At 41.9% G+C, this 27,518-nt stretch overlaps 1 protein-coding gene across 1 annotated transcript in view; it reads right to left on the bottom strand.

The window, feature by feature from the left end:
• The window catches only part of Nars2 (asparaginyl-tRNA synthetase 2, mitochondrial), a 102,761-nt gene that overhangs the window by 53,139 nt on the left and 22,104 nt on the right, over positions 1–27,518 (bottom strand). Inside the window, exon 6 of the mRNA XM_032892956.1 lies at positions 5,645–5,739. Within this exon, the coding sequence (XP_032748847.1) occupies positions 5,645–5,739 (95 nt within the window). The remainder of the gene's footprint in view (positions 1–5,644; positions 5,740–27,518) is intronic.

The following is a 27,518-nucleotide window of genomic DNA, read 5'->3' as shown; positions in this document are numbered from 1 at the left end:
TTTCAGCTAAATAAGATATACAGAGACAAGTCAGAGATTTAGGTAATTCAAGTACAGCATACAGAAAAAAATTAAGTTTTAGTTTGAAAAAAATACCAAAAGATTTAAATGAACATAAACAGGAATTCATATTTATGTGAAAAAGACAAATAAGAATTCACTTTCATATATCAGGTACACTTAAAATATTTCAGTATATCAACAGAATAGTATCCCAAGCTTTTAAAAGAGATTTACTTTTATTTTTTAATTATGTGCACACAAGAGCTGGTATCTGCAGAGGCTAGCAGTATTGGATCCCGCTGGAGCTGGAGTCATACACAGTCTAATCTGTTGTTCTCAAAAGCTGTCGTAGTTCTGCTGTGGTCCTCTGGAGGTATCTAAGTTCTATGATTTAATCCACTCCTTCATTGCAGGCACTGGTCTGGTTTAACCTGACCTGTCTTGTGAGTTCTAAGTCCAGGCAGACACAGTGTCTATTCCAACTCTCTTGCTTCCTGGGAACTCTAGATTGAATTCTGTTGTAAAACAACTTGAAAATTACCTGTCCGCTGTTTCCTCCTGGTCACACTATCTTAGCTAGACCCATCCTCCAGAGGTGCCAGCTGTCAGCACTGCCACCAGTGGAGCACCTAACAATTCAGTGCCCATACTGTGACAAACGCATGACTTTACAGTACCCAATTAATTCTTACAACAGCTCTAAAAGGTAATTGTTATTGGTTTTTATAGATCATAAGTGGTGTCCCAGACAGTAAACTTATTAACTATGTAAACAATACAGAATTCCAGTTTAACTCTCTCTGACTACATTTACTTCGGCTAACAGGACCATTTATTTGGGAGACAGGACCAGTCTTTTTGGCATGGTTATCCTAGCATCTTAGTAACCCTCTCCATGTTCAATATCCTTCTAGATGTCCAACAATTACATACTCCTCATGTGAATATTAAAGCCACTATTGAGTAAATGAGTAATCATGGCTATTTTTAAGGAAAACTAGTAAGAAAAAAATCAAAATGACAAAAAGTGTTCTCAATCTAACTAAAATTCCTCAAGCACAAAACAGATTTTTTTTCTCCTAAAAAAGTAATTAAAACTACCTGAGCAATTTGGACAGTAATTGAAAGAAGTAACAATATTTGCTTTGTTTTTTATAGATATAGTCACTGTCCATATGGACCTAATTACTAAGAATTAGTATAATGTCTCCTAGTTCACTAATAGGTAGCTGCTTTTGGATAACACCAACAGACATTGTATTTCATGAACAATAAGTTCTATGTCTACCATCCCTCAAAGGATGGACTGGAGGCTGTGTGTTTGTGTGCGTGTGTGTGTGTGTACACACCTGTGTATGTATATACCCAGAGGCCAGAAGTCAACCTCAGGGAGTATCACTCCTTAGGTACTGGTCTTTTGTTTTTTTCTTTTTCTTTGTTGGTTTGTTTTAAATTTTTTGTTGTTTTCGAGATGATCTCTCTCTCCCTAGAGCTCAGTAAAGAGCTAGCGAATACTCCTCAAGGACCTACTTGGTTTTGATAGCCTTGTGTGAGGATTACAATCATGTACTACTATCCCTGGCTTTTAAACACACATGGGTTCTGGGAATTGAACTTGGGGCTTTGCACTTGCATGGCAAATACTTTACTGATTGAACCAGTTTCCTAGCCTAAAGGAGTGAACTTTATGATATGTCAATAAAGTTGTTCTTAAAAATATATAATTTAGGGGTTGGGGATTTAGCTCAGTGGTAGAGCGCTTGCCTAGCAAGTGCAAGGCCCTGGGTTTGGTCCTCAGCTCCGAAAAAAGAAATAAGAAAAAGAAAAAAAAAATATATATATATATATATATATAATTTACTCATCTGAACACGGTATTCTTATAGAAAGCCAGGAAGCCAGCTTTAGCACCTATAAAACCATCCCGCTTCTGTCTTCCCTGTGCTAAACACACCCAGCATCTTCAACCACTTTTTAGCTTGTAGTGTCCTTCATTATCCCTGCAAGAGATGGGCACAAAGTCCCAACTTTTTCATAGGAAGTTCAATAATAGATTCTAAGAACCTGGGAGTTGATAAAGGAATAGGACAGAGAAACTATGCAGTTTTCTAGATTTTAATGATTTGTCTAAACATAATTCACTCAATAATATATTCATCACGACAAAAGATACTCCAGAGACAATAGAGAAAACATGAACTGCAGCCTATAATAATGGGAAGAAAACTGGATTTCTGAGGTTTTAAGAATACAAAAGCAAGGTATAATATAAAATATAAAAGTCTTAGCAATTAAAACTGAATGTCATTTTAAAATATACTGTCATGTAAACATTAAAACAACATTACCTCTAAATTACATTCAACACATCAAGGTCAAAGTCCTTTGACATCTGCTCTTGTGAATAGGACATAATGGCTACCACAAATACAACTCCTTATTTAATGCATGCCTTGCTCAAAGTCTATGATGTAATAAATATTTGTGCATCTCAGTAACCATGAACCTATGAGATATCAAGTAATGAAAAGACAGAGAGGAACCTCAATGCATACTACTAAGGAAAAGAAGCCACTCTGACAGGCTGCATACTGTATGACTCCAAGTCTGAGGCAGTATAGAAATGGGGAAGCTACAGAGACACAAGGCAGACTGATGCCAGAATTTCCACGGCAGGGCTGCTATTCTGTATGTGTAATGGTGGGTACATGTCAAAAGCACAGAGCGTACAACACTAAGAATGAATGCTCATGTGAACTACGGGTCTCAGGTAGGGATTATGTGTCACTACAGATTTATCAAGGGAGGGATGATAATAATAAAGGTGGAAAGCATAAAAACTAAAGGGAAAACAGACATCCTGTAGTATCAGGATGTAAAAGAACTAACTCATGGGATAGCAGACACGTGAAAGGCACTGCAGACTCACGCTATACTAAGTTTTCCACAGCTAAAGCAGTTTAGAAACTAAGTGGAGAACAATATTAACTCAAGCTGTAGGACAGACGCACCTGAGTCCACTCTGATGAAAACGACAGACTAAATAAAAATGAATGGACCTATTGTACAGAATTCCAGATATCTAGATATCCCTGGTGAGTTTCATTTCCTACACCCTAAGCTCTCACCCAAGTGAAGGTGGGGTTAGGGATTCTCTTATAAAGCAGAGTTGAGAAAGAAGGCGGTACATTTTCCCTGAAGAGATCCGACAATCAGTACTTATCTGACAGTGCAGCCAACAGCTCCACATAGGACACACTCTCTCAGAGAACACAGTGAGAAAGCACTTCGTCTCTGTGCTAATCTTTTCAAAAACCTGCATGATCTGGGTCTAATCTGGAGAAAACATCAGGTGAATTAAGATTAGGCTCCATCCTACGGGTCACGCAAAACAAAGAATGGGAAAGAGCAACAGACAAGGAGAGTCTGGGGAACGGGACAACCGCATCTCAGATTCTTCAGCTGAATCCCGGGAAAGGACATATGATTAACAGAGAAGCCAGCGGAACCCAAACGGAGCGTGGAATCTGCTTAATGGCTGCTCGCTAACGCTGTGCTCTTCGTTTTGACAAATGCATCACAGTAATGAAAGGTGAAGGAATGGCCGGGGGAGGTGGGGACTGCACTGCATCTGTGACCTGTCTGTACACCCAGAGACGATGCCTGAACAGCAGCTATTTAAAGAATGAAGAACCTTGGAAACAGTCATGAGCCCATTAGGCTAGCAGAGATTCTGTGGAAAATGCTAGCCTTCTAAATTTAACCACACTTATGCTGTCTAACAGTCTTTTAAATAAAATTAGATAAAACACAAAGCTAAGAGAAGGAATGATAAAAAAATTCTTACTAGAGTAAATCATGAAGCACGATGTATTGTATATTCATAGTTCTAGAATTATGCATATTAAATTAGGAACATTTGCAGGATATTATTAGAAATACATATTATAAATTTAAGACCTAATATTCCACAAATTAATCCTTCATCAAGTTTCATTATACACTTGTGTATATATACATTATACACGTGTATTTTATAGATACTGAGAAAGAGGCATGTTTATTACAGTAGCAGTTTTATAATATAGGAACAAGCGTTTGATAAGCTTACATACCATACATAATCCTTCTGAGGGAGAGAGACCTTGCCTCTACCAATCTAGGGTAAAGAAATTAGTACTATTTTGTTTGTTTTGAGACAATGTATCATACAGCCCAAGCTGGCCTCAGATATATATGTATACTGCTATATAGGTAAGGCTGACATTGAACTACTGGTCCTCCTTTCATCATCTTATAATTACAGGCTACTGCCTCGGTATAGCTTACCTAACCTTGAATATAGGGCAAAAAGTAAGTTAAAAAGTACTATCTGTTTGATGAAGTATGAGAATAGAGACCCATGCAAAGCTATCACTTAGAATACCCTTGTTCTGTTGTTTCTTTACTGTGAAAAAAATACTCTGTATTACATACATATCAATTTGTACATTTTGTCCTCAAATATAACAATACTTTGTTCAGTTATAAGAAATAATACCGGAAGTTAAGGTTTATTGGTCTCTAGGACACCAACCCACTTGTAATTAACACGGAGTTCTTAATTGGCTGGTTGTTAAGACTGTGACGATATGATGACTATCTCTGAAGTGCTAGGATTACAGCTCTAAACTCTACAGAGTTTGTTGTCCAATCTCTTCTTTAAGGAAGGGGAAGTTGGGCTCAAGATATTTTCCAAAAGTCTGATGGTGGTAGAAATTTACTCAATGTAACTTGAGACTTGTTAATGGATCTACAGTGCAGTGTATTAACTTTCTTTTTAAAATCTAACAGCTGATAGTTTAGAGAAATGGTTCAGTGAGTATGAGTGCCTGCAGCTCTTCCACAGTACCTGAGTTCAGTTCCCAGCTCCCACATCAGGCAGCTCACAATGGCCTGCAACTCCTTCAAAGGGATCCAATGTCCTCTTCTAACACAGATACACAGACATGCAGACACGCATGAACACATGCACATCAACAGCTGAACAAAAACGTTCCCTACTTTCCTCTATTTTCTTTCAGGTGAAATGAGCTAGTATATGACTCAGACATAAGCCATGTACAGCCTTTAATTCCACACATATGGTCAATTGTATTGAAATTTTGATTACATGGTTAGGATTTAGGCAAGAATAATTAAGAATAAAAAATTACAATTTCACACTTTGCTGTTACACCTTTTACTAAAAAGAAGTCTAGACTAGTATGGCTTTACTTGGAAAACATTTAGATGTTTCTTTTTCCTTGTCTTCTTATATTTATCTTATGTGTGAGAGGGTTTTGCCTGCATGTGTGTCTATGTACATGCCTGATGCCCTCAGAAGTCAGAAGGGAATGACAGATCCCCTGCAACTGGAGTTACAGACAGTTGTGAGCCACCATGTGGTGCTGGGAACCAAACCCAGGTCTACTTTAAAAACAAGTGCTCTTTTTAACCACTCAAACATCTTTCTTGCCCCTCCTTTGCACATTTTCAAACTGTCCATTAAATAGACTTCGTAGACTAGTGATAGAATATTTTCACCTTTTTATGTTTGAGAACACTGTTTCATTCTGCCCCAAATCACAATCAGCATAAATAGAAAAATAAAATTCTGTACCCTGACATCACTTCTAGGTGAAGTTGTCCTGAGACAGTTAAGAAAGCAGGAACATCAAAGAAATTCTCCTCGGGTACCTTTATTTTGCTTGAAGGCTGTAAATAAAAACACAAGCCACAAAAAGCTATTATGGATTTTATTTTGCTTTTCACAACCACACATGACCCATAGCTAAAAAAAATTGCAGTTAGATGTAAGGACTGTTCCTTCTCAGTAAAATAAAAGGAGTTCATATGCTTTAAAACAGAGCATACATATGTAGACAGTTCTAACAGCCAAGGAGCTTACCATGAAATTTCAAAACACAGTAAGTGCAGGACATAGAAATTTTCATGAATTTTCCCCTAAAATGTAATTCTGATTAAGGGTAAACCAAGGCAACAGATTATGAATTAAAACATTAAATATGACAATTCACATGATCTCTAAATTTGAGCTACAATTAAGACCTAATTTTCTCAGGGAGTAGCTTCCAGAACATGTCGTATTATTAAAATATTAACTGTACTTCTACTATAGTTTTTAAAAAGATTTATTTATTTTTATTTTACCTGTGTGACCATTTTGCCTGCGATTATGTAAGTGTAGTGAGTGCTTGCCTGGTGCCCACAGAAGCCAGAAGAGAGTGTTGCATCCCCTAGAGCGGGACTTACATACGGGTGTGAGCTGCTAGGTGGTGCTGAGAGCCAAGCCTGTGTCCTCTGGAGGAGCAGCCAGTGCTCTCCAGCGTCTTGCTAGCCCCCTATTTTAGACTCCTGTAAACTTATGGACAAAATTATTGCCAGTCCCTGTATTCATGGCCTCTTCAAGATTTAAACTCTGCAAATGCATTTTAACTGTCTGATTAAATGTCTACATTCTCCACCACCTCACAATATTCCCAAACATAAAAACCACTCACATGTGTGTTCATGGCACCACCCTTTTCTCAGAACTCTTTTGTTTTGGTGACTTGGAGGATTTTGTTTTTGTTTTGGCTTTCGAGACATGGTTTCTCTGTGCAGCCCTGGCTGTCCTGGAGCTCACTGTGTAGACCAGGCTGGCTGCAGACTCAGAGACCTGCCTGCCTCTGCCTCCTGGGTGCTCAGACTATTTGGAGTGTTTATGCTTCTACATAAGTTTAAGGATTTGTTTCTCCCACTTTGAATGATGACACTGGAATTCTGATGGGGGAACTGCATTTGATCTGTACAGTGATTCTGGTCACATGAATTCTCCCCAGTCTATAGGCATGGGCAGTGGTTCATCTTCTTGTGCTTGCGTCAGTGTTTAGTTCTCAGTGCAGAGGGCTTCCAACTCCTTCCTTGGGTTTATTCTTAGGCGTTTGGTCTCTATTGAGGTTATTGTAAATGGTATTGCTTTCTTGATTTCTTGCTTAGCATGCTCATTACTGGGACACAGAAAAGTTCCTATGTTTTTGTATGTTGATAACCACTTTGCTACAAGCGCTTATCAGGTTTAAGAGTTTTCTGGTGATTATGAGCATTTTTCAGTGTTTCATTTTATTAGCAGTTGGACAAAAAATTTTTAGACTTACATCTATCTGATTTATTCAAGTGGCTGCAAACATAATCCTACTTCACCATCTTCCAATGTATAAGCATTGTAGGATGAAATGCATGCATTGTAAGATAGTTCATTTACCCTTATATTACAATTAAATTATTACACTGGTTTTTATACTTCTGTGTGTATTGAGTTATAATGTCTATAAACTTTTATTTCATAGTATTAAAAAATCATTGTGAACTATTTGCATTAAGAAATATTTCCGCCGGGTGTGGTGGGTCATGCTTTTAGTTCTAGCACTTCTGAGTTCGAGGCCAGCCTGGTCTATAGAACAAGTTCCAGGACAGCCAGAGTTGTTACAGAAAAACCATGCCTCAAATAAACAAAAAACAAGAAAGAAAGAGGGGAGGAGGAGAAAGGAAGGAAGACAGACAGACATCCTAAGTGATGTCCACAAAGTATGTGTATGCGGAAGGCCTGGGGGCTGAAGATGCAGCTGTCATCCAGTGCAGAGAAGGGTGGAGACCTCTGAAGCCAGAGAGAACAAGACCACAGAGACTGGGAACACTGATGGCTGTGCTAAAGACGCCCGGGGGAGGAAAGGGAAGTAAAAAGGAAACAGGAGGTGACTGGGTTGGCGACACCTGTCTCGCCCCCAGTCACAGTGGTCACTCTCCTGTGAGCAATCTTCCCTATCATGTGAGCTCAGCCAGAGGGGTCTCAACATCTGTCCCTTCCTTCCTCACCTCCGCTGCCTCCACCGTCTCACCTGATGACACTGCCAAAACCAAACCAAACTGCGCAGGTCCCCCCAGGCAGCACAGAAGGAAATACACCACAGGCCTACCCTCTCCCACTGGGTTGGGACAACTGTGAACAGCCGGAAGTTTATAACAACCAACTGGACGCTCAAGCAAGAAAATGGCAACTTAAAAACGGAAGAATTCAGTTAGCAGGAGAATGAGTGGACCAATATCCAAGGTAGTCTTCAGCAGGCTATAAAAACAAGCTGAGAAGACTTTACAGGAGAGAGTGATACAATTTTCACTGCTCACAATAGAAAACAGAACCAATATCAAAACCAAAACAAACAAAAAACCAAAACATTAAAACAGAAATGAAAAATAACACATTTATCAAGGGAAAGGAGTTTAGTGGTTTCTTATTTTAAAATATAATTATCCAGGAACTGTACTTCTAGGTATGCATTAGTAAGAATTAAAATGAGGTTTTAAAATAAATACTTGGAGACAGAATGAAAGGACACAACTGAGGCGGGCTGGGACTGCAGCTGTGGCCATGACCTGAAGTAACTTTGTCCAGAAGGAAATGAAGGAGCAGAGGATCTAAGTACATGCAGTAGATGCAGAGAGAGGGAAGGCGAAGGAAGCAGGAACCCAGGCAGCCACGCAGGCTCAAGACCAGCCAAGACCAGCCCTCTTGCCGCTTGCCTGTGTTCAAGGAGCCTGTCCCATCAGGCACCCTCTGGAAGTACCAGGAACACCCCTTTTCTCTGAGTCACAGGGTCCTTTCTGCGCATCTGTCCAGGCAGGTAGCCCTTTGGCCCCAGGCTACTTCAGAGGGTAAGGAGTCACTCATCCCTCCAAGTTTCTTGTATTCCTATGGGGCATGTCTCAAAAGTATTAACTTTGTAGTTCAATAAATAAAGGAATACTTATGTACAAATGTTCTTAACAATATGTGAACAAAAATGTTCACAACAGCCAAAGGGGGAACACAATGTTAATATCCATCAATGCAAAAATAGATAAACAAATGTGATATGTGCAAAACACATAAACAAATATGATATGTGCAAAATAGCATAAGAAAGCATATACCTACATATGTTTAAGTATATGCTTTTATATTAAAATAGAGATGAACCTTGGAAACACTATGCAAAGTAAAATAAGACACATTTAAAATAACACACATGGAGTTGCAGAGGTCAGCTCAGTGCTTAAGAGAACTGCCTATGTTTCTAGAGAAGCTGAGTTCAGTGCCCCACACCCACATAGTGGCTCACAACCATGCCCAACTCCAGTGACAGGGGATCTGATACCCTCTTCTAGCCTCCAAGGGCACCAGACATGGCTGTGATGCACAGAGAAACAGCTAATTCTGGGCTCATGGAGACGGCTCATTGGGTAAAGGTGCCTGCTCCAGACCTGACAACCTGGTTTGATCTTCAGGGCTCACATGACTGAAAGAGAAAATTAACACTGTCCTCTGACTTCCTCACACAGGATACCAGTATGCAAGCCCCTCCACATACATATTTGCGTTAAATTAACTTTGGCTCAATTAGATAAGCACATGTGGAGAGTGAACTCATGAACTCATCTACGAGGTACAGGAGCACACAGCTTTTCAGCTACCCAGGGCTGAGGCAAGAGAATGGCTGGCACCCACGAGTTCAGGGGGCCTGGGAAATAAAGCGAGGTATGAATTACCTCAAGAGTAAAAACAAAGTAAGTCTGAACCTTTCTAGTTCAAAAACTACCACCCTGGGACTTGGGGGGTTAATGTTAGGGTTAAGGTAGTAATCTTAAATTTGTAATTTTAAACACCTGGTACTTGTAACTGAAATACTGATAGATGAATTGGAGAACATTAAAGGTAAGGAATTTTGTTCAATAAAGCAAAGACAGACAAGGCTAACAGAAGAATGATGTATTAAGAAAAAGTATTTGCAGCACGTAAAATCAATCATGCTAGCAGTAGAGAGATGGCTTAATGGTTATGATAGATTATTGTTCTTCCAAAGGACCTGTGTTTGGTTTCCAGAACTAATATCAGACAGTTCAAAACCATCTGTAACTTCAGTTTCCAGGGTATCCGATGTCCTCTTCTGGCCTCTGTGGGCACCAGGTGCACACATGGCATATATTCACACAGATCTACACACATACACATTAATAAAAAAAATAAAAACAAATCTTTAAAATTAGTAAGTTATTAATGGGCAGAATACAAAGAACATCTTCTGCCAAGGAAACAAGAAAACAATCTGCTCCTTACATAGACGAGTAGATTACATAAAAGCGTGGTTAAATGGCTAAGATACATGTGTACAAGTTCTCAAAACTGATCAAGAAATTTAAGACACCAAATTATAAGAAGGCATGCTAAGAACACTAGGCAACACTGGACTGCTACAAGTGGGCGGGTATGTAAGATCAAGGACAGGTGAAATTCAGCGTGGCAGACGGGACACAAAGACGTGTCCCGTGATTCCCAGACCATGGCTACTTTCAAAAACCAGTTACTGGTGTAAATTGATCTTACAAAATTCAATTAAAGTTCCATATCAGATCTTACAAATTCAATTAAAGTTCCATATCAAACAGCTTCACGATCCAGAGTTTATGAGGCTCTATCTAACCTACTCACACGGGCACTCTAAAAGTCTGAAGTATTCCCTGCTTGCTTCAGAGGTCAGAGATCTGTCAGCAGGATGTGACATGCTGCTGCTGCTCGGAGAGGGAGCGGGGACACATGAAAGGGTCTGAGATCAGTCTCTAGCAACTTAGGGCAACCTGGGAGAGAGCTTTAAGAAACCAGTCTGGGCACTGCAAATGCAAGCACTGAGACCTGGGTAAGCGGGGAGTTCAGGAGAGAGCTCCTAGATGGGATCCAGCCTGCGGAAGCCAGGCTTTCTTTTGGCCTTTGTCACCTTCCAGCCATGCTATTACTTCTGACCTACAGAACCATAAGATAATTACTGCAGGGTGTTTTAAGCCACCAATGTTATAATTTGTTATAAAGCAATAGAGAATTATTTCATAAACAGAAACCAGTAGGAAATGCTTGCATGGTATAAACTGTTACTGCTAATTCTACAGAACTTGCTAAAATTAAGAACATATATAGGGCTGTGTGGATGGCTCAGTGGGCAAAAATGCCTGCTGTTAAGCCTGATGACTTGAGCTCTATGCTTGGAACCCACATGGTGGAAGGAGAGCACGAACTGTGGCAAGTCTGCCCTATGACCTCCACACATACTGCGGATTTCCCCCTTTATGAACCCGAGTTTTCCTCACACAATATACCCTAATTATGGTTCCCCTCCCTCTACTCCTCCCAGTTCCTCCCCACCTCTTCTCCTACCCATATCCACTCCCTTTCTGTCCTTCATTAGAAAACAAACAGGTTTCTAAGGGATAATAATAAAATAGAGTAAAATAAAACAAAAATTAACAAATTGAAATTGGACAAAACAAACAAATAGAAGGAAAGGAGCCCAAGAGAAGGCACAAGAAACAGAAACCCACTTATTAACACACTCAGAGATCCCAGACAAACCCTAAACTGGAAGCCATAATACAGTGGTTCTCAACCTTCCTAATGCTGTGACCCTTCAATACTGGTCATGTTGTAGTGACCTCCAAGCACAAAGTTACTTTTATTACTACTTCATAACTGTAATTTTCCTACTGTTATGAATTGTAATGTAAATATCTGATATACATTCGACCCTTATGAAAGGGTCTCGTGGCCCACAGGCTGAGAACCACTGCCACAACTTGAATAGAGAGAAACCAGTGCAGACCTGTGGAGGCCGACGCAGGCTGCCTCAGTCTTTCTGCATCCTGCGAGCTCTGATCACGCTGATTCAGAGAGCCTGGCTTTCTCGGTGTCCTCCGTCCCCTCCGGCTCGTTCACTCCTTCTGCCTCCTCTTCTTCAGGGTTCTCTGAGCCCTCAGGAGGGACTTGATGGGGACATCCCATTTAGGGCTGCGTGTTTCGGGGTCCTCAGGAGGGACTTGATGGGGACATCCCATTTAGGGCTGCGTGTTTAAGGTCTTTGGTTCTTTGCACAGTATGTGGAGGTGACTCCGTATCTGTTCCCATCTGCTGCAGGAGGAAGCTCGGAGATGGCTGAGCAGAGCTCTGTTCTCGGAGTGCAGCAGCACGCCATCGGGAGTCATTTAATTGCTGCCTGTCTTTTTAGAGCAGTAGTACTTGGTTCTACCTTAGGTTCCCAGGTTATCTCACTTGCCTGCATGTATGGATGCGCACTGTGCGTGCCTGGTGCCCTTGGAGGCCAGATAAGGGAGTGAGCCTCTGAACGTGGACTTAGAGATGATTGTGAGCTGTTCTGTGGTGCTGGGAACTGAGTCTGAGTCCTCTCCACTCACAGCTTAAAGTGTTCTCAGTACCTGACCACGTCCCCAACCCCGCCACATTGTTTTCATTTAAGAATTTTACACTTTGTTTAATGTTTACTCACTCAAGCATTTTTAATCACTGTATTCCTCATGGGGATTTTCCTTCATGTTCTTGCCACTGAAAACTAAATTCTTGTTCCACCTCAATTATAGATATATTTGCATATTACCAGGTGAAGGACAGAATTGACTACAAGCACGGACACACACACAATAAATAAATATTTAAAAAACAGACCAAAAAAAACCTCTTTAAATAGCATGTCGATACTGATGAAGCCCATTTTGAGTCACTCATCACTAACTGGTGTGTTGTCTCAAAACTCTCCCTAAACTCTTGCTTATTCAGGTATACTAAGGAATTCTGGGTCACAGAAGGCTGAAAACACTAAGGGCTGTTCATTTTAGTGGATGAGGGTGGGAGTGGCTGAGCCATGTGATCCACAGAAAATGACTCACACCAGGAAGCTGGCCAAGCACCCAGAAGAGCCCATCAAGATCGTCACATACCTAGGACAAAGGTCAAAATCCAGAGCAGTGACAACGCTGGATGCTGGAGAGGACGGGAAACAGCAGGCTCACTCAGTGTTGACTGGAAGGCAAAACGGCCCAGCTGCTTTGTAACACACTTAGTCTCTTAGAAAACAAACACTCCCGCCATGCATCAGTCCCTACGTATTTTATCCACAGGGGCTGAAATATCATGTCCGTATTAAAAAGAAAACTGTATATGGGTGCATATGGATGTTTATAGCTATGCTACTCATAGCTGCCAAAACTAGGAAGCAAGTAAGACATCTTACAGCAGGTAAAGAAGCTGTTGTGCACTCAGGGGATGGGATGCAGAGGGACTCAGCGTGGAGAAGAAATGAGCTGTCAATTCCAGGAAGGATGGACAACTTTGATGAGTTCTACAATTAAATGAAGCCAGTCTAAAAAGGCTTCATATTGACTGTTTCGGCTAAGTCATGTACCTCACAATTAAGTTTTAGTCAACAAAAGACTACTGTGCAATCACAGCCCCCTGAGACTGTGATGGGCTGGGCATGGTGGCTCATGCCTATAACCCCAGCTAGGAAAGTTAAGAAATAGGAGTGTAAGGTCAATCTTGGCTCAGGGTGGGTGCTAAGCCAGCTTGAACTACAAGAGACTTGTCTTAGTTACTTTTCTATAGCTGTGCTCAGATTCCATGACCAAGGCAACTGCACTTAGGGCTCACTGCTTCAGAGGGTTAGGATCCATGGCCATCATGTCGGGGAGCGTGGTGGCAGGAATGGCATGGGAACAGTGCCTGAGAGCTTACACTGAATGCATAGCAAGTGGGGGAGGGGAGACACATGCAAGCAGGCAAATAAGGGGACTGACTAGGAACGCTATGAGTTTCTGAAACTTCAAAGCCTGTCCCCAGTGTCATACACACATCCCTGAAATCATGGACCCCCAACAATGGAAGGTCTTTATCAGTAGGGAGAAATATTCATGATGTATTTTCTTACATGGAAATCTCTAATAAAAGCAAAAACCAGAACAAGAAACCAAAGACACCAGGCAAGCCACAAGTGTATTTCAGGAAAAGACCAGCTCAAGAGCCTTGGGTAGGTCTTCAAGGAGGGATCCAGAAGCCACACTGTCATAGGAAATGTCTCAAGCCCTTTCTACTATTGGACTATGATAATGCTTCCTCAAAAAAAAAAATTATCAATTTGTAGGAAGAGTTAGTCCTGCAATAAGTTCAAAGTATTCTATAAGGGAGGCTTTCTCCACAATCTCCCAGGTCCCCACTGTTATTCACTCATGATTGGTCACCCACACGATTCAGATATAAGCTACCTCATTAATACCTACCACTTTTTATCTCCTTAAACATCTCGGTGTCAGATTTTATTTAGACAAGACATTTGGGAATGTATATATGAAACCAGTGCAACAAATGACATTAAAATCCTTCCCATGCTACTCTACGGGCCAACCAACCTTAACCTGTTCACAAAACAGTTATTAGAGCAACACAACTTTCCAAGGTTACTCTGCCATTAGAAAATAAAAAATGGTGTTGCAAAGAAACAGAAAACTAAGATTCACCAAACATTTTAGGATGTGTAGAACCAGTGACCTTTTTTTTAAAAATCAAGGTACAAAGCTCTTTGCTGCTTTAAGGATCTCCAAGAAAACATTAAACAAATGTTTTGAACTGCCTCCCAGTTATCTGTTCTCACAGCAGAACAAATATAGCTGAGTAGTTTCAGTCTCAAGGGAATGAAGTAGAAAAACCCACACAAGTCAGCTGTCTCCACGTAAAGTGCAGGAGAAGCCGCCAGCAGCAGCAGCAGCAGCAGCAGCAGCTAACACTGGAAAAGAACACGGTCCTGGCGGAAAGTTTACTTAACCTCCACAGCCTCCCGAGCTCACAGGCTATTCAGCCCCTTGGCTTTTCCTGTCCTCTCCTTTGTCCCCTCGCCCTCACTCCTGTTTCCTCACAATCCCAGAATGGAAAAGTTGAGAATAAAATCGGTAAAGCAGCAGCATGTCACAGAAGCCTAAAGGTCTGCAGTCAAAACTACATGCTGTTGGCCTGTTTATTCCAATCTATGACTTCTCCTCAAAGCCACGAAGGAAATTTAGAATATCACCCATCTGCATGCGCCACACTCCAATGTGGGGTGGGGGGCGGTTGTTTAATCTCAGTGAGAGACTCCATGAGGCTGAATCTAACCTACATGATACAGATATAAAAAAGATTTGAAAGGACCCGAGCTATATATGACTTAGACACCAAAGCCTAAAGTGGAAAAATTAGGTGTTAGGTCAAACGTCACACACAGCCTGCTTGGGGTAAGGATCAGTGCTAGGATGCAGGGTCTCAGGCTCCAGCACAGTTACTGGTCCTTATATCACAGGGTGCTCCCATAGTGCTCGTTTTTCCATAGAGCTGCAATGGTACCCAGAAGGATTTTTTGTTTTGTTTTCCTTTAGACAAGGTTTCTCTGTGTAGTCCTGGCTGTCCTGGAACTCATAGACCAGGCTTGCCTCAAACTCAGAGATCTGTCTGCCTCTGCCTCTGCCTCTCAGAGGAGCTTAAAGAATTAATCTGTGGGATTAAAGTGCTAGGATTAAAGGTGTGCACCACCACTGCCAGGCTCAGAATGATTCTATAGAAATCATTCCAAAGTATAGAATTCTCCCCCACCGCCACTTGTGTGGTGAACTTATGTGTCTGTGTGCATGTGCTTGTGCATGTGTGGAAGCCAGAGGCTGACACTAGGGGTCTTCCTCAGTCACTTTTAGACCTTATTCTCTTAGGACCCGGAGCTCACTGTTTTGGTTGGGCTCGATGTCCAGGAAGCCCTCAGGATCCCCTGCCTCCATCACCAGAGTTACAGGTATCTATTCTTTACATGGGTGCTGAGGATCTGAGCTCGGGTCCTTACACTTGTGTAGCAAGCAATTTACCAAGTAAGCCATCTCCCTAGCACATAGAATTCTGAGCATCTAAGGACAAACCTTGTGGTGCAGTCTCCAAGGATTTTCCACTTGGTAACAGGGAACATGAAAGATTCCTATCGAGCTGTGCTCAAACAGGCTGAAGTGCTACAGGGATTGTCCTGACAAGTCCTTAGAGGGCACCATAGAATGAAGTGAGATGAAAACCAAGGGAAACACAGCAGTGAACCACGCTTCACTGTGCTGAGCATATTAACAAGACTTCCACCGCCTAACCACTCCCAGTAAGTCCAGTTTCTTTCTGTTTTTCAGCTGCTACAAATGTGTATCTTGGTACACGCTGGACTTCTACAGTAAAAATAATCTTCCTCAGAATTAGGGTCTGTCTGCATTCCAGAACACCCACTAACAAGAACACCCATGCTCAGTCCTGAGAGAGGTTTCAACCTGGCGACTATTTGCAGTACAGGAAAGGAAGTTTGAGTTCAGAGTGTAAACTGTCTGCTTTCCCGCTGAGCGTCTGAGGAAGAACAAGACAAATAAAAGAAAAAGGAGCCTGCTACTCTTAAGATCAGATGGTGAGGCTTGAGGACATGGGGTTGAATAAAAATAAAGTCGATCAAAACATAAAACATAAACATATGCAATTACTGTAACAGTATGCAGTGATTTAAATGAGAGTAGTCCCTCACAGGCTTATTTAGACATTTCGTCCCGCTGTAGTGCTACTCGGGGAGGTCTGGAACCTTTAGGAGGTATAGTCTTGCTGGAGGAAGTGCATCACTGGGGTGGGCTTGAAGGGTTCACAGCCTCACCCCATCTCATCCCCATTTCTGCTTCCTGTGAGTGGATAAAAAGAGGAGCACCCAGCTCCCTGGCCACCATGCCATGCCTCACCTATGAGGATGGACTCCATTCCTCTGGGAATGTAAGCTAACCAAACCCTCTCTTCTTCACTGCTTTTTGTAAGGGTATTTTATAACAGCAACATAAAGGTAATTAATACAGTGCTATAACTATATCCATGTGTGCAAAATAATCAGAACGTAGTAGTATTCAATGAAGCTTATTGGTGACAGTGAAAGAGTGGAAATAATTAAAATCCCACCAGTAAAGAATAACTCCGATGTACTGCAGTACCTGTGGCAATGCTCTGAATAGCAATCGCCCTCAGAGGACTGAGGCGGATTCTTGTGAAGAGAGTGTGAACTACTGATTAATGAAGAGAGTAGATACAGTGCATTGGAAATAGTATTATTTGGTAGTAACATATAAAAACGACACGTTTATTCTTGTATGAGAGCAGAATCCCCTGCGTTAGCATATAAGAATACTCAGCATCACGCTCGCCCTGGAGGTGTGGCTAAGGGAGAGCGGGTGAGCCATCAGCTCAGCTACCACCCAGGCCCGAATCGAGGGCTTTGAGTTGGTCCAGCCCAACATCTGCATCATCTGTGATCTGTCCTGTGCATGAAAGCACTGGTCCTGTTGACCTAAAGCTGCAGGATCTCCAAGACAAAGGCAGCAGGATAACCCCGCGGAGTCCTGTGAGGATCCAATATTGATGGTGTCACAGAAGCCAGAGACTTCAAGCCAGACCAATGACTCATTGCAGTGAACATTCACAGGTGAGGATGTGTGGACGGAGGGGTACAGTGTGGGGCACACCGTGACACACTACAGCTTCCACGATGAGATGTTTTCTATGCTTTGTGTGTGTGTGTGTTTTTATGGGGGGGGGCAGGTTGTAAGGGCAGGGGGTAAACATGAGGAGATGGGAGAAATGAGTGGGATGGGAAACTCACAATCAGTAAAAAGTTAAACAAACCACTCAGTAAATCATCATCATCACCACCACCATCTCTGTCGTTCCACTGTGTGGTCTCAAGTGTGAACTTTATAGATGACATCATTTCCCAATGTCCATCTGTAACTCCAATTCAGGGATTTAATGTCCTCCTCAGGCACCAGGCGTACAGCAAGGGTACGGGCAGGCAGAATGCCCATATATACAAATTCAAAAAGAAATCAGCGGAGCCCAAATGAGATGGGGCATAGAAATATAATCATAACATGTTATAACCACAACATTCCTATGTCCAATAATGTCTTTTTGAAGTAGAAACTTTAAGGTTCTTTGGAGAGTCAGTTTGTCAGATGGTCCTTTGCTGGGGCAAACACATAAAGGAGTGTTTTCCTAGAGTGGACAAGTGAAACACTAAGGCAGACTCGTGAAGTAAGCGTCACTGAACCAGACACAGGAGAAAGGATGTTCTGCTAAAGCAAGCACCTGAAAGGACACGTGATGAAGGATTCTTTGCTAACACTACTATTGTTTGGTTACATTACATAGTTGAACTACATTTATTGGAACTCCACAGAGAAAAACACACCAAAACCTTCTGGTGGCGTGCTGCAGTTTCCTGCCACTTTTGCAGACTTGGGCTGACTGGCAGAGTCAGTCTGCTGAGACACACAAAGGTGCTGAGGCAAAACCCATGGAGGACACGTGGGCTTTGGAGGGTATAGATAGGACTCAATGGACAGTGATGGAGGCTGAGCCTGGCTGTGCAACGCTTGTGGGTCTAGAGTCTTTGCTGATCTCCACTTCCCTGAGAGGGACACAGCTGAGAACTTCTCTTGGTGTTCCACTGGGTCCCTCCTGCTGACTCGTGTGGAGGCTGAAGCCTGGCTGTCTCTGCAAAGTAGTGCCACCACTGCTGATTCCTGTTTGCTATCCCAAATCTACTGGATTGGACTGCTGGTGTATCCGTGAAGTGTTTGTGAGTGGATCGAGCTGCTGCTGCTGACTTATGAACTGAACTGCAGATTTCCAGACAACAAAGAAGGGAGTTGCTCCTTCCCCAAATCCTTTCTTTTCCACTGCCTCTGGTGGGTGGTGGACTACAAGGGAGGTTAAAGCAATTAAGAACCATCATTAAGGTTTGAGAAAAAAATCAAAGTGACATCCTTTTATTTTAGAAAGCACAACAGCTGGGAAAAGAAAATGCGATCATCAGCGTGGCTATGCTACTTGATTAAGTTTTCCTGTGTGCATTCAGTTAATTCTTAGAACTTCTAACTAGAACATTATTCCCACTCTGTAAGTGAGAGAACTGAGGTCAGTATAGAGGGGAAAGTAAATGATAGCCTTTCCCTTCCCCTTATTTCTTGAATGATTGTGAGACTATCTTCTGACCTACTCCTCAGAGAAGCCGGTAAGTTATTAAAAACAAAAGAAAACAACCATTAAGGTCTCTAGAAACAGTTCCAAGAACACATAGTAAACAAAAAAGATCTATTTAAAACAATCCACCAGGGCTGGAGAGATGGCTTGGTGGTTAAAAGCACTGACTGCTATTCCAGAGGTCCTAAGTTCAAATCCCAGCAACCACATGGTGGCTCACAACCATCTGTAATGAGATCTGATGCCCTCTTCTGGTGTGACTGAAGACAGCTACAGTATAGTCATACATAATAAATAAATAAATCTTAAAACAATCCACTGAAAATTAGTATCGATGAACGAGCCTATGGTGTTTGCATTAGAGATCACTTCCTGTTTACCTCTCCTCACAGCTTAGTATGACAGAAACTCTACCTGGACCAGTGGTTCTCAACCTTAACATTGAGACCCTTTAATATAGTCCTCATATATTGTGGTGACCCCACACCCATAAAATAATTTTCTTATAACTGTGATTTTGCTACTGTTATAAATCATAGTATAACTATATGATATGCAGGGTATCTGAGATGCAGATCCCAAAGGGGTCCAGACTCACAGGTTGAGAACCACTGGCCAAGATCAATACAGCCAAACCACATGCCTCTGTTTGCCCCATTGGTCCCACCCAGGTGGAAGGCTCCTGCTCCAGGAACTCCAGGCCAGGTGAGGCACACCCAGGACACCTGGAGCTGCTGTTCCCCTCAGCACTCAGTTTCTAAATGAGGAAGTAATTCAGTGTCTGCCTGGAGCACTAGAACCCTAGCTCCCAGATCTTGTCTCTGCAGAGATGCAGGCCATAGAGTAGCAGTCCAAATCTGTCCTAAAGGTCATGATTTGCAATAGTCTATGGGAAAGGTCACACAGAAGAGTGCTCTCCAGAAGGGCAGTGACTACAGCACTAGGCAACAGGAGACTGGCAGATTCACTGAGCACAGGCTACACTGTAGATCTATTAGTGTGCTGGAAGAAGGTGGAAAAGCTGGCTGAGAACAGTGCTTCTGAGGTCAGAACAAATTTGCATGCTGACCGTGAGAACGATCCCCACAAGGAGCCTGTATTTGACGGAATCATTTTATGATGCAATCTATGGCCCATGGCTTTGTTGAAAATTATAAAGCAATGGCCTGTGGTCAGGGGAAGAGGCAACCAAAGAAAGCCTGCCCACATTAACAAGTGCACACAGTCTGTGTAATGTGGATGTGTTCAAGGCTGTGCTTCTGACAGCACAACAGTTTTCACAGTGCTGGGGCAGAGGTAACGGGGGAGGGCAGTGATGGTGGAAAACAATCTCGTATCTCTACAATATGTAAAAGAACTCCTACAACTCAATGGACTACAAAAAGAACAAACAACGCAATTCCAAAAAGGCCAAAGGGCTTAGATACACACATATTCAATACATGTGGGAAAAGCCACTCACCCTCCTTAGTAGTTAAGACAATGCAATTAAAGCCACAAGATACCACGCCACTCACCGGGAGAACTATAATCAAAGAGACGGAAAATAACACATACCTAAGGATGCAGTGAAATTAGAGCCCTCTTAACAGTGCTGGTGGCAAGATTACTGTACAGCCGCCTTGGAAAATACTGTGACAGGTTTTGAAGTGTTGGAAAGTTACTAAGTCTTAGAGAATTGATTTTCCTGGGGGCTCTCATTAGATATGAAATGTCCATCCAGACAAAACTGTGCACTGACCTTCTCTTAGTGGCATTCATACTATCCCCAAGGTAGAAAACAACACAAACATGCAAATGGCAGATGGGCACACATGATGTGGGCACCACACACTAGAATACAGACTGAATATAAACACAGCATGGATGAACCTCAGATACTACAGCAAAGGAAGCATTCCAGGGGAAGCGAACCTATGTAAAGTGGATCAGTGGGAGTTACACACAGGAATAGGGAAAGGCTGCTGGTGAGCAGAGGTTTGCTTTGGAGGTGATGAAAATGCTCTCACACAAACACATGGCAACTGACCGGAAATCTCGCCCAACACACTAAAAACAACGAAACTCATCCAACACATTAAAAACAACAGCACTGTATTTTTAGGTGAGTAAAGTTAATGGTACATGAAACATGTCTCAACAAGTGCTCTCCCGCTATTTCACACACAGGGTCTCCCGGCCTTCAGGCTGGCCTCAGAATAGTGAGGATGACTTTAAACTCTGGCCTGCCTGCTTCCACCCGAACTGAGCCAGGGCTGAACAAGAATTCTCCCAACTGAGCTACCTCCCTAGTCACAACAAAACATTTGTTTTAAACAGACACGCGATAAAAATCCTGTTCTCCTCATCCCTAAAGCTGTCCATCTTTATCCTCTATAGTCTGTCAACAGGCAGCTCCCATGTGTTTACTTGGAGTCTAATAAAAGCCCCCAAGAAATTCAATTCTAAGTCTTCATCCCCTAGAAAACCTTCTCTGCAGCACAGTCAATTCATATACTCACTTAAGAACTTCAAGATTTATTTATTTTTCATTTCTGTGTATGTGTGTGAGAAGCATATGTATACCACAAACATTTAGACAACCCTAAGGCCAGAAGGTGAAGCTGGAGTTAAGGCAGTTGAGAGCTACCATGTGGGACTGGAACCGAACCTGGGTCTTCTGCAGGATGAGTAAGGGCTCTTAACTGACGGCCATCTCCTCAGGCCCTGAAGCTTTTCCTATCCACTTACTCATCACTGACCTGATTTTGCCTGGGACACCTCTAATTTGTAACAGTGGCATCTCAACTGTACATACAGTTTCACCTTATTCTCTGCCCACAGCCTCTAATTCATGCCATCTCTTATCTTCTCAGAAACAAACCACAGAGGCTTCTGAATTTACAATGGGATTACAATCTGATAAGTCCATCATCAACTGAAAGTATTAAATACTGAAAAATACATTTCATATATCTACCCCACTGAATATCATGACTTACACATGCCACACTGTAGAGTTGGTGTACCAAGTACCACAGAGCTGACTGGTAGTTGTGGCTTGCTGCTTGCCCAAAATCAAGAAAAAATACTCCTACGGCATATTATTAGCCTAAAAAAAGATTAAATTTCAGATTACGGTCTCTGGGCTGAGGTGTAGTGGTAAAGTGCTTCTGCTTAGCCATGTTCAGGGCTTTAGGCTTAATTCCCAGCACAGCAAAACCAAAGTCCTGTTACTGCTGAATGCTTACCATGCTTTGCAGCTTTAAAAATCCCAAAATGATCCATCCTAAACCGCGGATCATCCACGGATGCTCCAGAATTGTGAAGATGAAACACAGTGGAATTCAGCTGGAACACTGACCAACCAGGAAGGAGATTCGGACAGAGTAAGATGGATATCAAGGACGATAAAAAGCACGACCTTCCTTTATCACTTCCTGCTTGCCAGTTTACAAACCGGAGCCTCAACTACAGCATCATACCCTGTGCAATATGTAACACAGCATCTTGAACACAGATGGAGCCAATGTGTGCTGAATGACAAACGCCTTACATATGTGTCACAGTCCCTAGATCTTAACAACTATCCAACGTCTTCACATAGGAAATAGAAACGTCAGAAACTAAACTAAACTAAAACACTGCATGTACTCGCGTCTCAATGAGCATTGCAAGTACATATTCTTACTTTGATTTTTCAAGTAGAGGCCGAGATTTGTAGCCCTAGCTTAACAAAGAGCTAGGAGGAGATAACAACGAATCCTGAAGGAATGGGTGGAGGACAGGGAACCTGGTAAGCTCCTCTTCCAAACAATAGAGGCTCGCAGGTTACACCCCATTAGTGAACAGTCATACACAGCACAGGCACTACAGACTGCCGAGATCTGGCCTACGTCTGGCCTATGTGACTGTGGGTATAGCATCGCTCCATCAATACCATGTCTTTATGGTATCTGAACGGCCGAGTAAAAGTCCCGGGTGCGCTCCTGAAATAATATTTGTGAGCAAAGAACACTTCTCATCCGCTTATCTTTAGGAATATATTTTTCTTTTCTTAGTCATACTCATCTGGTAACTTGCCTTCCTGAGAGAGTTAGAGGTCAGAAGACATGACGTAATCCATTGGATCTGCTTAAGAGATCTCCTTGGGAGCAAATCTGTTATCTCCAACTTTATCATTAAGGTCAAGAAAAGCAGTTTTTAACTTGACTGAGTTCCTTTAAAAATTCCCTTTTTAGTTGTAACAACTTTAATCCTCACCCTTTTAAACTATTAAGTGGTTTAGATCAAGGAATTGTGAGTATTCAAAGTGGGTAATTTTTCTTCAGTTCACATTCAGAATACTAAGAAGAAAAGGGAAAGAACTGGAAGAACATTTTTAAGAATACTGCTGGGTTTTTATTTGCTGCTCTTTGAATTCATAATGCAGATGCTAACACTTCCTCTTCAAATGTTCAACAAGTCTTTTTTAAAGTACTAGTACTACAGGAACACTACACTTCCTTTGGTTCTCACATAATTTTTATTTTGCTTTTTCTAAAAAGCTAATTATTACCAAGATTTCCTCAACTTTTGCATGAAGGACAACATTCGATTCTTATTCTTAATAATGGCTTCAATGGGTTAAGAGAACTTCTTACCGTGAATACTTTGCTTTATAACATTAAGAGAAAGCACTGTCACCAGGAGACAGAAGTACCAAAGCAGAAAGGAAATCTTGTCAGCTGATAGAAACAAGCATATATATATTTTAAAAAAGCATCTTTTAGGATTAAAAAATAGCAAGTAGATAAACAACAGAAACACAAACGTCTGACTCAGCAACATATGGTTCTCCAACCCATTAGTCTACTACGACATAATGATTGGAACAGTAAGCTGTAAGTGAATGGCATTTAACAGTTTACCAGTACGAAAAGCTGGCTGAGCTGTTTACTTTATTTTACTTCATGGCACAGTGTTGTGCTGCCCTAAAATGCACAATGCTTCCGTTTTCGTCCACGTACTGTAGTTACACGAATGTAATTACAAGCATCAAGCGTGGCCTATTCTGGTGATATGGGTTTTGTTGCTGTTGTCTTGTTTGTGTGTGTGTGTTTTAATCTGCAATGTGGACAGGCTCACATGTCTGGCACATGCCAAGAACTCAAAAGATAACTATTAAGGAAAGAACTAAGCGTGAGGCTGGAGAGAGTTCAGTCTCATTGCTCCTGCAGAGGAGGCAGGCTGAGTTAACAGCACAGACATGCAGCCTCACACCTATTTGCAAGCCCAGTTCCAGGGTATCTGGAGCTCTTGCTTGGCTTCCACAGGTATCAGGCAGGGAGGAGGAACACATGCATACATGCAGACAACACTCACGCATGTAAGATAAACATAGATCTTTAAAAAATAATTAAACTAAGAGTCTTCACATCTTAACTAGAACAACAAGACAAGAGGAAAATAAAAAGCAAAAGAGGATACAAATAGGAAGAGGCCAAAATATCCTTGTTTGCAGATGATACGATTCTATACTCTAGCTACCTCTCAGTTGCTGTGATAAAATAGCATGGTAAAGACGATAGTGGGAGGAAGGCTTATTTTAGCTTATGAGTCCAGAAGATGGCAATTCATTACGGCGGGAAAGCATGGCAGCATGCGAGGCAATTGCGGTGGGAGGGCAAAGTGAGAGATCACAGCTTTACCACAAGCACACAGAAAAGGAGCTGGAAGCCTGCCTCTGGTGACTCACTTCCTCCAGCAGGACCACACCTCCCATACTGCCCCAGAGAGTGCCATCAGCTGGGAAGCGAGTGAGCGAATGAATGCCTTGCCCTATGGGGAACACTTCTCCTTTAACCACACAAAGATCCTAAAGACTACCAGAAGACTCTTAGCCCTTCCGGCTAAGTGATGAGTGCTCAGTGGCAAAGTGGCAGGCTACAAAAGCAACACACAAAGCCTGGAAGCCTTTTCTATATACCAGTGACAAACCCTGAAAACTAAATCAAGGGAACAATCATATTCACAAATGCCTTAAAATTAACAAGAAAATAAAAGGACCCTGGAATAAACCATAGGAAACGAAAGACTACAATGAAAATTTACTCATTGAAGAAAAAAAAAAATTAAAACGACACCAGAAGGTAGGAAGATGGCCCATGTTCAGTGATTGGAAGAAGTAATATTGCAAAAATGGCCATTTTACCTGAACCAATCTATAGAATCAATGGAATCTCATAAAAATCCCAATGCCATTCTTTACTGAAATAGATAAAAGACCTTTGAGATTCATATGAAAGCACAAAAGATGCCAGATGGCCAAGTAACCCTGAGTGACGGGAATACTGGAGACAGAGACGACGGCTCAGTCCTGACATGCCTCATGTGCAGGTGTGAGGACATGAGTTTGGATATCTAGAACCTACATAAAAGCTAGGGACAGCAGGGCGGGTAACTGCAGCCCGGAAGGGGGTGATGAGCAGGTGGATTCCTGAACTCATGGGCCAGCCTGGAGCCTAGTCCAATTGATGAGCTGCAGGGTTAGTGAGAGACCCTGTCTGGAAATGGAAGAAGACATCTGATGCTGACCTCTGGCCTCCACGTGCAAACACATGAAGCTGCATGTTCATGTGAGTACACCCACACAAATATACCCCTTCACACATATGAATGATGTTCAAGGTATCACTCACTTTACTGGATTTCAAGTTATGCTTTAGAGCCATAGTATTAATTAATAAAATCAGCATAGAACTGGCATAAAAGAGACACACAGATCAATGGAATAAAATAGAGGGTGCATATGTAAACCTGCACAGCCACCAGGATTTGATGTTTAACAATGGTGACAAACAAAATTATACACAAGAAAATGCAGCCTCTCTGACATATGGTACCACAAACACTGGACAGCTTCACGCAGAAAAAAGGAACCTAAATCCCCATCAAATACCCTGTGTAAAGATCTTCTCCAAAGGGATAGGAACCTCTAATGAGATACTGAAAGTCTACAAGTAGAAGGAGAGTGAAGAAGACACTTCAAGATACAGGCATAGGCAAGGACTTTCTAGAAGCTCAGGAAACACTGCCAACACTGACAGTTGAGAGCTAATGAATTAGAAAGAGTGAGAAACCACGAAGTGAAGATACTGCCTTGGAATGAGACAAATCTTTGCTAGCTGTGCATCCAATAGAAGAGTAATAGCTAGAATACAAGGACAAACACCACCACCACCACCACCACCACCACCACCACCACCACCAACAACAACAACAACAACAACAACACCCTCATAACAAGAGACAAAGAACTCAATTCTCGTTAGGGTCCTACTGCTGTGAAGAGACACCTTGACCACAATAACTCTCCTAAAGGAAAGCACTTAACTGGGGCTTGCACACAGTTTCAGAGGTTTAGCCCATTATCTTCATGATGGGGAGCATGGTGGCACATGGGTGCTGAAGAGTTCCTGAGAGCTCTACATCCAGTAGCAGGAAGAGACACTGGGCCTGATTTGGACCCCTAAAACCTCAGAGCCCACTTTCAGGGCACTTCCTTTAATGACGCCACACCTCCTAATCCTTTCAAATAGTGCCACTCTCTGGTGACCAAGTATTCAAAGCTATGAGCCTATGGGGGCCATTTTCATTCAAACCCCCATACCAATTGATAAATAGTCCAATGAGATAAACAAGAGGAAGTCAATAAATGGCCAATAAACACATGAAAGAAAAAAGTTCAGCTTCACTAGCATAGTAATACAAAATAAAACTACATTGAGATTCCTTAGTCAGAATGGCAGTCACTAACAACAAATGCTGTCAAGAATGGGGACAAAAAAGAGAACATTCACACACTGTTGTTGATAATGTGAACCAGTCTGCCTCTATGGAAATCCCTAAAAAGGTTCCTCACAAACTCCATAACTGAATCTACTACATGACCTAGATACATGACTGCCAGATATTTACCTGAAAACCTTCAAAGAAATACTTGATGTTTATTACGACACTATTCACAACAGCTAAGTAATAAAACCACCGGAGTGTTCCTCATCAAAAGCACAGTATACATGCACAATGGAAGTCTTTGAAAGACAAGTTTTATGTAATCAGGGCTACTTCTGAACTTGCTTTAGAGCTGGAGATCACCTTGAACTTCTGATCCTATCGCTTCCATTACCCAAGTGCTGGAATTACAAATACTCTCTGCTACACCTTGCTCATGAGACAGTAGGATTTGAACCCCAGGCTTTGGTAAGTATTCTACCAAAGGAGCTAATTTCCCTGCCTACACGATGGAATGTTTTCCAGTCATAAAGAGCAAAGATGCTGTCTGCAGAGAAATGGATGCAGGCAGGGGTACTGCGTTAAATCTACCTTAGAAAGACAAATATCGCATTTCATCTCATTATTGGTTTCCAGATTTTATATAAGTAAATAAAATTACATGTGACGTGAAAGCAAAAGCAAAACTGTGTAGGGGAACAAAGGAGATAAGCTGGGGGGCAGAGAAGAGGGTGGGAGACATGTAGGGAAAATATGCTCAAAACTACAATAAAGTTGAACAGAGGAAAAAAAACTATTTTAGGAGTGA

Source organism: Rattus rattus, chromosome 2 (genome assembly GCF_011064425.1).
Source record: "Rattus rattus isolate New Zealand chromosome 2, Rrattus_CSIRO_v1, whole genome shotgun sequence".
Classification (NCBI taxonomy): domain Eukaryota; kingdom Metazoa; phylum Chordata; class Mammalia; order Rodentia; family Muridae; genus Rattus; species Rattus rattus.
This window is presented reverse-complemented; position numbering and strand designations above follow the sequence as displayed.